The 13,126-nt window shown below is 43.1% G+C and overlaps 1 protein-coding gene across 9 annotated transcripts in view; it reads right to left on the bottom strand.

The window, feature by feature from the left end:
- ACSL1 (acyl-CoA synthetase long chain family member 1) overlaps window positions 1-13,126 on the bottom strand; it is a 292,962-nt gene that overhangs the window by 133,669 nt on the left and 146,167 nt on the right. For all 9 annotated transcript variants that reach the window (XM_029585776.1, XM_029585969.1, XM_029585859.1 and 6 more), the window contains exon 6: window positions 7,888-7,987. In XM_029585776.1, coding sequence (XP_029441636.1) covers window positions 7,888-7,987 — 100 coding nt within the window. The remainder of the gene's footprint in view (window positions 1-7,887; window positions 7,988-13,126) is intronic.

Raw genomic sequence — 13,126 nt, forward strand, 5'->3', positions numbered from 1 at the left:
ACAGAATTATATTTCCTGTATTGATTATGTAATAATTGATTGTCTTTATTATTCTTTCTTTAAATGTATACAATTGTATTCATTGTAAAAACTTAATAAATATTAAATGGAAAAAAAGAAGAGCCAACACTTTCTTTGCAAGCCATATTAAAAACTACTGATTTTAGCCAGTTCTCAGGATATAAGCTTAATGAGGCCAATATTCAAAATGCATTCAGTGCTATTTAAACGATTAAGTGAGACTTATGCAGCTAAGTATCGGCCGCTGAATATGCATCTATTGTCAGCCGTCGCCGCTTAACCCTATAAGTCCCCTACATGGCTAAAAGTTACACGCAGAAAGGGATAGATTTTAAAAGGTGCGCGCGCTACCTGGCGCACGCACATGTACGCCCGATTTTATAGTATGCGCGTGTGTTATAAAATCGGGGGTCGGCGCGCGCAAGGGGGTGCTCAATTGTGGCAGCTAACTTAACTTGCCTCTGGGCAGGCGCAAGTTGCGTGCGCCGGCAACCTGCAGGCACACAATCCTCCGACACAGCGGCAAATGGCCACTATGTTGGAGACCTCTGGCCCCGCCCCCGGACCGCCCCACCCATGCCCCGTCCCCAGACCGCCCCTTTTTGCAAGCCCCGGGACTTATACGCATCCCAGGGCTTTGCGCGCGTCGCCGGGCCTTTTTAAAATAGACCCGGCGTGCATATGGCTTTTAAAATTCAGCCCAAAATGTAACCATGTACTGAGCAGATTGGGGTTGAAGTGATTTAGCCATATAGAGGCCGATTTTCAGCCATAGAGCGGCAAGTTAAGTTAGCCGCCACACTGCTGAATATCCCTGGCTGTCTTAAAGTTATCCAGATAAGCATATCCAAACAACTTAAGGAGAGTCCTATGGTGCGACCAGAGATAGTCACATAAGTTATGTGGCTAACTCCTCCCGGAAATGTCTTGCACCCGCCCCTGGAATGCCGCCAACTTATGCGGCTAAGTTCTAGTCGCATAAGTCATTATGTGGCTAGAATTTAGTTGCATATAGCTTTGAATATAGCCGGGTAGCCATTTAGGTGGATAACCTTTCAGTTATCCATCTAAATGGCTTTTGAATATCGACTTCATAACTTATACTGCTAACTACCGATATTCAGTTAGCCGCATAAGTTAATGTCTAAGTTTAGATGCCCCACAGAGCTGGTCTAAACTTAGCCGGTTAGACTTGTCCAGCTAAGTGTGCACATAGATGCATATATTCAACGGCTTTGCCGTGCCGCTGAATATACTTTGTAACTTAGCCGGATTAGTTATATCTAGATAAATTACTTAACCGGCCAGCACTGAATATTGGGCCCATTGTGTCTAAAACTGAAATATTGGAATAAAAAATTCAGAAAGATGTGAAAGAGGCCTTGCTTCAAAATATTCATTTAGATGCTAAAAGGAAGCAATTAGGTATCTAGGAGTTCATATCTGGAAATCCATAGAGTTTGCATTCTTTGAATTTTGCTCCTCTTTTGAAACATCTTGGACAAGATCTGGTTGCATGGTCTCCTTACACCATTTCATGGACTGGGAGAGTAGCTTCTATTAAATTGAATGAACTGCCTAGGGTACCATTTTTATTAGTTGTTACCTATAAAAATACTGAATATATTTTTCTCTGCTTTAAATACAATGCTATTGAAACTTTTTTGAAAGGTAAAAAGCCTTGAGTCTCTAGGAGAGTATTATCTACTCTGAAAAATAAAGGAAGTCTCAGCATACAGTCTTATCCTTTTTTTGGCTCTGTTTATTCTGTTCCTGCTTTGCTATCCCCAGTTTTCTTGTTTAATACTGTAATACATTTTAAATTGGGCAGGAGAGGGAATGAATCTCAGGATGTAATGTTAACTGGACAAATCAGAGATGTCCATATTCAAAAGCTATTTAGACAGTTAGCATAATAGTTATTCATCTAAAAGGCTTAAACGGCTATATTCAGCCTTTATCCAGCTAAATATTAGCTGGTTAATAAGGATAGAATTTAGCTGGATAAGTTAGGGGCGGTGCAGGAGTGTAACTAGGAGGAGTTGAGTTAGCCAGCTAAGTTAACTGGTTAATTCCAATATTTAGTTACCCAGATGACTTAGACAGTTAAGTCTGGTCAAGCCCAAGAATTGTGCAAAATTTAACGACTACAGTTAGCTGGCTAATTAATTAAGATAGCCAGCTATATTCAATAGTGTGGCTGCACTGTTGCATATGCCTCCAAAGTTAGCTGGATAAGTTTATCCAGCTAACTTTGCTATCCAGACTGTACATGAATAAAGACCTCAGAATTACTAGAAAAGGAGGCTCTACTGATGTGAGGGAGACCCTAAGAATATCTCTGGTTAAAGTAGTAAAGAAATTTAAATATTTGAGGATTTTCAACTGTGATTCCAGTGATACAAAAAATGTAAAACCATCTGGAAAAATGGATGTACTTGCCTATATCATTTTACCAGGTAGGATTAAATTGTGTGCTCTCGCTTTCCTTTGTATATTTCACAAAATGTAATCAAAAAGTCTAAATTCTTTATTTTGTGGGATCCAACATGTCCTTGACTTAAAAAAACAGTTTTTTTGGACTCTCTGGGAGGATGGAGGCCTGGATCTTCTATGCGCTATGTAGTACTACTAGGCCTCTCGTCTTGCACATTGTGCGAAGGTAAACCTAAAAGGAGAAAAAAAAAACTAAGGGTGGATCTGGAGAATAAGTGGTTGGATAGTTTGATATTGCTGGACAGGTGTTAAGACAGGTAGATGACGTGAACAAAAAAAACCCAACAATTCAGTGCTGTAGGCACTAAATAGATTTGTTGGGAGGTACACAGAGTAGCAAAGATATCACTTGAATTCCCAATAGCGGCACTAATATGGAAGAATCCAACTCTGAAAACAAATGGCAAACGTTTTTTGGAAAGAATGGGAGCAATTAGGAATGTGCTATATCCAGTACCTTTTACAACAAAAGATCTCAAAATCATTTTTGGAGTTGCAAATGGAGTATGGCTTACATACAGATAATTCCAAAAATTGTTAACTTACAGACTGTTGGAGACAAAGAGGACTATTATCTGGGAAGATATGGAGAAAAAAACTGAATGGAATAGATTTAAATTTTACGAGAAGAAGCCTCTGACTAATATCACTAGAGGCTAAAGTATCTTCATTTAAATTTTTTTAAAGAAAAATTAGATCTTAGTGTTCCCTTATCAGATGAGACTTGGGGAAACATTTGCATTATGAGGAATAAAAAACCAAAACAAAACAGTTAGAGATTCAAATAGACTAATTCTCCACAAATTTCTACACAGAATTTATTGGAACCCAGATCAACTTGGTAAAGTGGTCAGTTTAGTTTTCTAAATGTTGTCTACAGGGGGGGAAGCTCTCTGTGTGATCAGCATATAAGCTCCAAATACACAGTGAGGAAAATGTTTTGAGCAAATTACTCAAAGGTTGGCACATTTAGCAAAGGGCCCGATAATTGTGGGGGAGATCTTAATGTGCCACTGCAGCCAGATTTGGACAATTCGGGGGGTGCAAAGAAAAGAGCAGGCTAAATTGCAATCATTTATGGCAAAATTAGGTTTGATAGATATTTGGAGGTCTCTTAACCCTACAGTACAAGATTATACTTGCTATTCCACTCCTCACTCAGCATATTCAAGGATTTTATATTACTAGACCCGGTTTTAGTGGAGGGGGGGGGGGGTGTCACTGATGTGGGTATAATCAGCTTTATGTGGTCTGACAATGCACCAGTGTAGGCAGAATTCAAGGAATTAAAACCAAGGAAAAGAATGATGGTATAGAAGTTGAATGTTTCTCTACTAAGAGATGAAAAAAATCAGAAGCACACTGGATCAGGATATATAAGAGTATATAGCTATAAATGCTAATGGGGAGGTTAAACTAATAATAATGTGGGAAGGTTTAAAAGTGGTAATTAGGGGGAAACTTATAATGTGGAGGTGCAAGAAAGAAGAGGGAACGGGAGAAGTTAGTGGGGTTAAGGAGGTGGAGGACAATCATAAAAGGACAGGTTCTAGCCAGGTGATGTGTAGATTGCAGGATGCTAGAAGTGAACTCAAGGCATTGGAAATAGATGAGATTGCCCACCAAATGCAATTAGTGAGACAAAATCAGTATGAATTCAGAAATAAGGCATCGAGATTACTGGCTTATAAGCTTAAACAACGAAAGCCTCAAACTCAAATTACTCAGGTAATTACTCAGAATATAAAGGAAGTTTAGTATATGACCCTGAACTGACTGAACGAAGCTTTATTGCCTTCTATAAAGAATTGTATATGGGGGAGGGCTCTATATCAGATGAGGGTATTAAAGCATATATGGAAGCAGTTTCCTTTCCAAGGATTTCCTCTTTGCAGGGGGAACGGCTAAATAAAGAAGAAACTGAGAAACAGATAAGGCTGGTTATTAAAAAATTGAAGGTAGATAAGGCCCCAGGTATGGACAGGTGTACAGCAAAATTTTACATGCAATTTGTAAATCTCGACACCTATGTTAAAGGGAGCCTTCAACTTGCTGGAACAAGGTGAAAGGTTACAGTCTACTATGAATGTGGCAGGGATAACTGTATTGCTGAAAGAGGAAAAGGATAAAAATCTTTGCAGCTTGTATCATCCTATATCTCTTTGAAATATGGATATTAAAATATTAGCGAAAGTACCGGCTAGTAGGCTAGCCTCAGTTATGGGAGACCTCGTAGACGGGTAACAGGCAACATCAGGTGGGCGTAAATTTAGTTTGGGTAGCCAAGAGAGAAAAGATACCAGCACTATACTTAGTGGTCGACGTAGAGAAGGCCTCTGACCCAGTACACTGGCATTTTATTTATTCTGTAATTGGATAGAATGGGAATTCAGGGGAACTTTTATACTTGGATCTTGAGGCTCTACCACTTACCTGAGCAAGGATACAGACTAATGGTAGTTGTTCGGAGACGTTTACTCTGGGAAGAGGGACTAGGCAGGGCTGCCCACCGTCACACCAGTGCTGTTTGCCTTGGTTATGGAACCTTTTGCACAAAAAATAAGAGCGCGGACGTAGTGGGGAAAACAGTGGGCGTGGATGAATTTAAAATCTTGCTATTTGCAGGTGACATGATATTCACAGTGCATAAGCCAGGTATCTCGCTGCCTAATAAAAGAGATGGAAGGGTATGGAGTGGTGGCAGACTTTAAAATCAATATGGCAAAATCGGAGGTTCTGAATATTAATATTATTATGGATATCCAGGTTTCCAATCTCCGACAGAGTTTACTGTTCCAATGGCCTAAAGGAGCTATAAAATATTTAGGAGTTAAAATTGCTTCCGATAGGAATAAGCTGGGCAATTTAAATTACAACTCACTCATTAGGACTATTACAAGAGATTTACAGGCAAGGGTGGGAACCACAAGCTCCTGGCTGGGCAGGATAGCCATCACCAAAATGAATATTTTGCCCAGATTGCTCTACTCTTCTCAAACACTCCTAATAGAAATACCTAAGGGGATACTTAAAATGGTACAGAAACAAAACTATTAGTGTTCATTTAGAGACAGAGACCTCCTAGGGTGGCTAGAACAACATCATATAGTCTCTGGAATAGGGAGGAGCTAGGAGTACCAAACATGGAAAACTATTATTGAGCAGCCCAGTTAAGGACTGTCCTGGATTAGGGGACCCTTCGGAAGCAAAAGCCATGGGTGTGTATAGAGCAGAACTATGTAGGTACATCAACGTCTCATCATATTCCCTGGGATAAAGGCTGGAGTAACAAATAAAAGAAGCTGGAGAATCTTTATACTACATTACAAATTTGGCACAGGGTGAAAGAACAACTGCTTTCATGGCTTTCCCTCCAGGGAAGGAATCAGAGATGTTCAGAAGGTGAAGCAACAAGGGACTTAAAAAGTGGGGTAAAATATGTACAGCTGACAGAGTAGGAAGTTTCAAACAGATTCAGAAACATACCAGCTCCCAGGATCACATTACTTTGGGTATCTCCAAGTGAGGCATTACTTGGAACATTCAGCAGGCCCACCAATTATCAGGCGGTCTTCGACAATTTTTTAAGTAATGGTAAAGGGGAGCCCTGTAAAGAATTTATAACTAAAGCATATTTCGGTTTATTAGCAATAAGGGAAGGGAAACTAGGTCATGAACACAACTGGGAGAAAGAGCTACAAGAGGAATTTGAAAAGAAAGTCTGGGATAATATTTGTGAGTATGTAGCCAAGTCCTCATTATCTGACAGTTTAGCAGAGAATACCTACAAAATGTATTTACGGTGGTATCTTACACTGGCTAGACCTAAATAAAATGTATGGGAATGTTCTGGAGAACTGTTAGAGAGGATGAGGAGAGGTATAGGTATGACAGCCCTCGACTGGTGGCAACTATAGCTAACTTCTGGTTAGCGGTCTAATTGCCAAATTGATTGCATATTTTCTGTTAGCAGCTAGATGTGAACAAGAATGTTTCTGCAGGAAGAAGGATACACCAGGAGACATTGGACTGATTAAGCGCTTGACATCTATTGCATGGAAAAGCTTTCAGCCATTCGCAGAGATACTCTATCAATGTTTCATAAGACATGGGATGTGTATGAACAATAAGAACATGGGAAAATGCTAAGGGGGAAAATGGGGGAGGGGGTTTAGAATTTAATGGTAAAAGGAAAAATTACTGGTTGAATTTGGTTGATTTCGATTTGTGTTATCGAGGTAAGAATGAAGGTATATATTTCAAGATTTATTGATCTTTGTTGTAACAGGTTTTCTCCTGAAAAGTTGGGTGGGTGAGTGGGAGTCTGTAGTGGTGGGCTTGGGAGAGAGCTCAAAAAATGGAAATTAATTGTTGATTTGTCAGAATTCAAAATCTTATTAAACATTTCCACAATAAAAGATGTTGATTACAAAAAAAAAAAAAAAAAGAATGTATTTAGTATTTATTAAAGATGATGCTTTGGATATAATTGTCAAAGGGTCACAGCCAGAAAATTTGTAATTTATCCAAATGCGCAAATCAAGACTCGCTCTACAACATTCAGCTGACCAAAACTTCATTTGTAGCCAATGCATCAGCCCATCTGGAGGACTTTTTGTTTAATGATTCTGATTTACTCACCTTTGGAAAAAGCTGCTTGTACTGTTTGTTTAGAAAGGAATGTTTCAATGCTCACAGGTAGAGCTTGCTGCAGAATTAAATCTACCTGGGACTAGCTGTATTTTTAATAGTCTTTATTGGATGTGTCTGTTTATACCACTTACTTCCAACCCCCCCCCCCCCCCCCCCAAAGAAAACATCCAGTAATGTATCTCTATGATGTCTATTGACGTGCATGCTATTAATCCCTGAAGCAGCCTTGGAGTGGAATTGACCATTCTGGAAATGGAATCCCTTGTTTGTGAAGACAGTCTTCTCCTAAAGAAGTAACATTAAAGGGGTATGAAGCTGTGGAGAACAAGGAATGGCACAATGGCAGCAATAGATACTGTGCAAGACCTCTGACTAACAACTAGAGTGGAACTAGAACTATCTGGCACAGCAAGTGCCACAAGAACATAGTGGATTGTTGCATCTACTGCTTGGCCAGCTCTTGATTTTACTGGTTATGAGCCGTGGATCCCAAGGTATTCTGCTTCTGGAGAAGCAGTGCTACGTATATGTGAAGGAGAGGGAGACTGAAACTCATAGCTAACATTAAACGATGTGAACTCTTTAAGTTTTCTAGCCAATATAATTGTATTCTTCATTACTTTATCTAAAGTACCATTTCTCTTTGATAAACATCTTCATACAAAATGTAAATATGCAGTCCTTGAAATAAAGTCGATTATGCAAAAAACAAAATACCTTTGTTTATGACGTAGACAATTGCTTCTGTTCCCAATGTATCATACAGTGGAACTGTCACCATAGAATAAGTATAGCAGCCCAGCTCAGTAATAACCCACTGTAAAGAGGACAACACACATTCAATATTGATTCACAAATTAAAGTCAAAGAATAATCAACAAAGCCTGTTAGAAAAAAATGGAGCTTCCTACCAGCTTATACCCTAAATAACCCTTTCTCCCTACTCCCCCTCCAAAACAGGTAGCAAAATATCCCACCAGTTAGACATGTTAGCAAACAGGAATCAAATGTTCAAAGTGATTTATAATAGGAATAAAATATAGAACAGGAAGAGAATAACACAACCACTATGATTTAATGGTGAAAGAGTGTAAAATATGATATACAGAAGTAAAATTACCAGTGAAACAAAGGGAGGCAGGGTGGACAGTTAGGTCAAGGCTCTAGTCGAGGAATATACTGCCCAATCACTACAGGCAGAGGATAAAAAAAATTAGCCAAAAGAGTAAGAATTAAAGGTCAGGACATGTTTAGTGATGAGAAGGATCAGAGGTGGCAGTCTTGTGGTTAGTGCAGTGGGCTGTGAACCAGGAAAGCCAAGGTTCAAATCCTACTTCTCCCCCTTGTGACCATCGCTATCTCCTGTTGTCTCCGTACCCACCTAGATTGTAAGCTCTTTTGTGAGAGGGTTGGTGTGGATGGGCTTATCATACCTGAACTGGAAAGGCAGAATAGACATACAGTGGTCCATATTCAAGAGAAGTTAGCCAGCTAAATGAAAATTTGGGTACTTCTCTGGCAAAAATTCTAGTTGGATAATAAGTTATCTGGGGAGATATGATTGAGGCCTATAAAATAATGGAGCAGAGTGAGTAAACGTTAATCAGTTTACTTTTTTCAAAAAAAGACCAGGGGACACATAATGAAGTTACTAGGTAATGCATTTAAAACTAATAAAGAGATTTTTTTTATTCCATGCATAATTAAGCTCTGGAATTTGTTGCCAGAGGATGTGGTAAAAGCTATTAGTTTAGCTGCATTTAAAGGTTTGGACAAGTTCCTGGAGTAAAAGTCCATTACCATTATTAAGGGAGAATTATACTTGGGATAAGCAGCTTGGAATCTATCTACCCCTTGGGATCCTGCCAGGTACTTGTGACCTGGCTTGGCCACTGTTAAAAACAGATACTGGGTTTGATGAACCTTTTGTCTGACCCAGTATAGCAAGTCTTATATTCTTATGTTCTTAGAATTTAGTCAGATAAGCTGGGGGCGTTCCAGGGGTGTAACTGGGAGGAGCTGAGTTAACCAGCTAACTCCGATATTCAGTTAGCCAAACAGGATTGCCAACTGGCATCAGATTTTCAGGACAGGTTGATCCAGTCCTGGTTTTACTCCCCTACATGCGGGTACTTATACTTGATTTTGTTAGGGAATGCAATAGGTAAATCAGAATAAGTCCCAGCATGCAATGGGATAAAAACAGGACAATCAACCTGTCCTGAAAATCTAGAGCCATTTGGCAACTCTATAGCCAGATGATTTATCCAGTTAACTCTGTTGCGATCCCAGTTGCGGGTCCTGCGACCAGGCCCTTACCTCCTCCAAGACCGCCCAACTAGCTGCTGCAATCCCCGACGCATTTCGGGCCTCCTCCACGGCAGTGTCTCCATGAGGGAGATGCCGCCAAGCTTCTCACTTAACTCTGCCCCCCTTAAGTACGCGCGCAAGGGGGAAGAATTTAAAGAGACAGTGGTGGGAAACCGCAGCCAGCCCCCGAGAGGACATCAGACACCGGCAGGGTATTTAAACCCAGCTCCTGCCCTGAAACATTGCCTTGCAACGAGGTTGACGCCAGTGAGTTGTCTAGTTGCGTTCCTGTTCCAGCCTGTGTTCCTGTTTCCTGACTCCGCTACGTTTTTTGGAATTCCTGACTGCTGCCAGCCCTGACCTTCGGATAGTCCACTCTTCCGGCTTGCTGTCACTTCCGGGAGACCGCACTTAAGTCCAAGTGGCTCAGGTCCTCATGGGCTCCTCCCGGGGGGGGGGGGGGGGGACCTCGGGTTTCCAGTGGTGAAGACTCAGACTGGTCTCCTGGCTTCGTTTCGCCTCCCAGCCATTCCATCTCTGCGGAATCCTCTTCAACGTTCCTTCTTCATCCGCAAGGCTGGCCCAAGGGTCCACTGATCATAACAGTTTGCAAGGCCATGGACCCGGCGGATATTTCTGGCTACAGGCCATTCCCGGAATGGCATAAAGACTGCAGCAGCAGCAGCACTGCCTGGACGTCCTGGCTGCCCCTGTCGAGCGATTGGCTAATCGCCTGGATGCCAGTCCACCTGAGACGCCTCCAGTGCACTTCCCAGCCCCGGCTCCTGGGCCTGCCGCTTCCACACAGTTGACGGCTCTTCCCCATTATGCTGCGGAGGCCAAGCACTGCCGGGGGTTCTTGAATCAGTGTTACATAAGGTTCTCTCTCCTGCCAAACCAATTTCCTGCTGATTCGGTGAATGTCGCTTACATCCTGTCTCTACTGGATGGGAGGGCTCTAACCTGGGCCTCACCTTTATGGGAGCGCAGTGATCCCAAGTTGAATAACATCCAGCAATTCGTACTCAACTTCAAACAGGTGTTCGACGAGCCCGCATGTCATTCATGGCCACCTCGTAACTGCTACAGCTGTGTCAAGGGTCTCGGTCACTGGCAGATTACGCCATCAAGTAACGTACACTAGCCACGGAGTTGGGTTGGCGAGAGGACAGTTTACGTGGCATTTTCCTGGAAGGGCTGCCCACACGTATCAAGGATGAACTTGCAGCCAGAGACCTTCCAGATGACCTGAACAACCTGATCGATCTGGCAGGTAGAATTGACCACCGGCTTCAACAAAGGGCACAAGATGTTCGCCCACCTCGGAGACAAGTCTCACTAGCTCCAGCCTTCTCCAGACCCCTGATATCACCTCAATCGCAGCAGACCTCTCATCCAGACCCTCATGCAGAGGAACCCATGCAGCTGGGATGAACCTCCCTGACCGCGGAAGAGAGAAGGCGACATTGAGCCCTGGGCCTTTGCCTGTACTGTGGCGGCAAGGGTCACTTCCTGGCCCAGTGTAAGGAGCGTTCAGAAAACGCCAAAGCCTAGGCGCCACAGAGGAGCTGTCCCTAGGCTGTATTCATTCTGCTCCTCAATGTACGGTCCCTGTGACCCTTGAGTATCCTGGAGGGTCCTTCTTTACCCTCGCCTTTATCATCTCCGGGGCAGGAGGGAACTTTATTCTGTCGGACTTGGTACAACAACTCCAGCTTCCGGTTCTTCCCTGTAACCCACCTCTACGGATCACTTCCATTCAGGGTACTCTGCTTCCTGGGTGCATCTCAGCCTCTACCTCACCAGTAACTCTCAGACCGGAGTTCTTCACACAGAAAAGGCCTCTGTTGGAAACAGGATGCTGGGCTTGATGGACCCTTGGTCTGACCCAGCATGGCAATTTCTTATGTTCTTTCCTGGTTTTGGAGAAAGCAGTGCATCCCATCGTACTGGGGTTACCTTGGCTACAAAAGCACTCCCCGGTTATCCATTAGGACACACTACAAGTGGCAGCTTGGAGTCCGTATTGTTTTTTGACATGCCTGTCACCATTGTCCCGGCCTAGAGTTGCATTGATGAACACTTCTCTAGCAGTACCTTCACAATATGCAGATTTCACAGATGTATTTTCTAAGGAGAAAGCAGAGCTTCTACCACAGCATCGTCCGTTCGACTGTGCGATTGATTTTCTGCCTGGCACAACTCCACCCTGAGGGAGAGTTTACCCATTGTCCCTCCCAGAGACACAAGCCATGTCCAAATACATCACAGAGAATCTAGCTCGCGGATTCATCCATCCTTCCAAGGCACCAGCTGGAGTAGGCTTCTTCTTTGTCGGGAAGAAGGACGGATCTCTTAGGCCCTGCATCTATTACAGGGGGCTGAATGCTATCACACGACGCAATCGTTACCCATTACCCCTTATTCTTGAACTCCTCGACAGATTGCAGGGGGCTCCAGTATTTACCAAGCTCGATCTTCGGGGAGCCTACAACATTGTTCGGATCCGTCCCGGGGACGAGTGGAAGACTGCCTTCAATACCCTGGATGGACACTACAAGTACCTTGTAATGCCCTTCGGGTTGTGTAGTGCTCTAGCAGTCTTCCAAAACCTGATGAACGAGATACTTCGGGAGAAGCTGCACTCGTCAGTCATAGTATACCTAGCGATGTCTTAATTTATTCCAAGGATTTGGGTACTCATTGGCAGCACATAAGACAAGTCCTACAAATCCTAAGAGACAACCATTTATTTGCAAAGTTAGAAAAATGCCTGTTTGAACAGGAGTCACTCCCCTTTTTGGGTTACATTGTTTCGTCTACAGGGTTCCATATGGATCCAGACAAAGTGTTTGCCATCAAGGACCGGCCTCGGCCTGTGGGAATTAAGGCCCTTCAACACTTCCTGGGGTTTGCGAATTTCTATAGGCAGTTTATACCCCACTATTCCCTCAAAGTCACTCCACTCACTGCTCTTACTAAGAAGTGGGCTGACGCCAGGGAGTGGCCCGTGGCTGCTTGCCAAGCATTCGAGGACTTGAAAGAGGCCTTCTTGCTAGATACTTGTCTACACCACCCCGATCCCCAGCACCCTTTTATTGTGGAGGTGGATGCGTCCGATATTGCAGTGGGCGCAGTTCTCAGTCAAATCTCCAGTAAGGGGAAACTACTCCCATGTTCGTATTTTTCCTAAAAATTCTCTGCTGCAGAACGAAACTACGGTATTGGGGACAAGGAACTCCTAGCCATCAAGCTTGCGTTTGAGGAGTGGAGGCAGTGGTTGGAGGGAGCCCTACACCCCATTGTAGTATACACAGACCACAAGGATTTGGAATTCTTATGTCGAGCCCAGCGACTAAACCCCAGGCAGTCCTGCTGGTCCCTCTTCTTCAGCCGTTTTGATTTCTCCTTACGCTATAGACCAGCAGCCAAGATTATACGGGCCGACGCATTATCCTGTACCACCGAACTTGAAGAATTGGGTAACCCACCGCAGTACATTTTAGACCCGGGAAGGGTTAGAGTAGCAAGCACGGACATAGCTCCAGTAGGCAAGACTGTGGTTCCACGACGCCAAAGGAGACAAGCTCTTTCTTGGGTACACAATTCGCTCACTGCTGGACATCCTGGGGAACTCCTTTCACGC

The sequence above is a fragment of the Rhinatrema bivittatum genome, chromosome 1 (genome assembly GCF_901001135.1).
Source record: "Rhinatrema bivittatum chromosome 1, aRhiBiv1.1, whole genome shotgun sequence".
NCBI lineage: Eukaryota > Metazoa > Chordata > Amphibia > Gymnophiona > Rhinatrematidae > Rhinatrema > Rhinatrema bivittatum.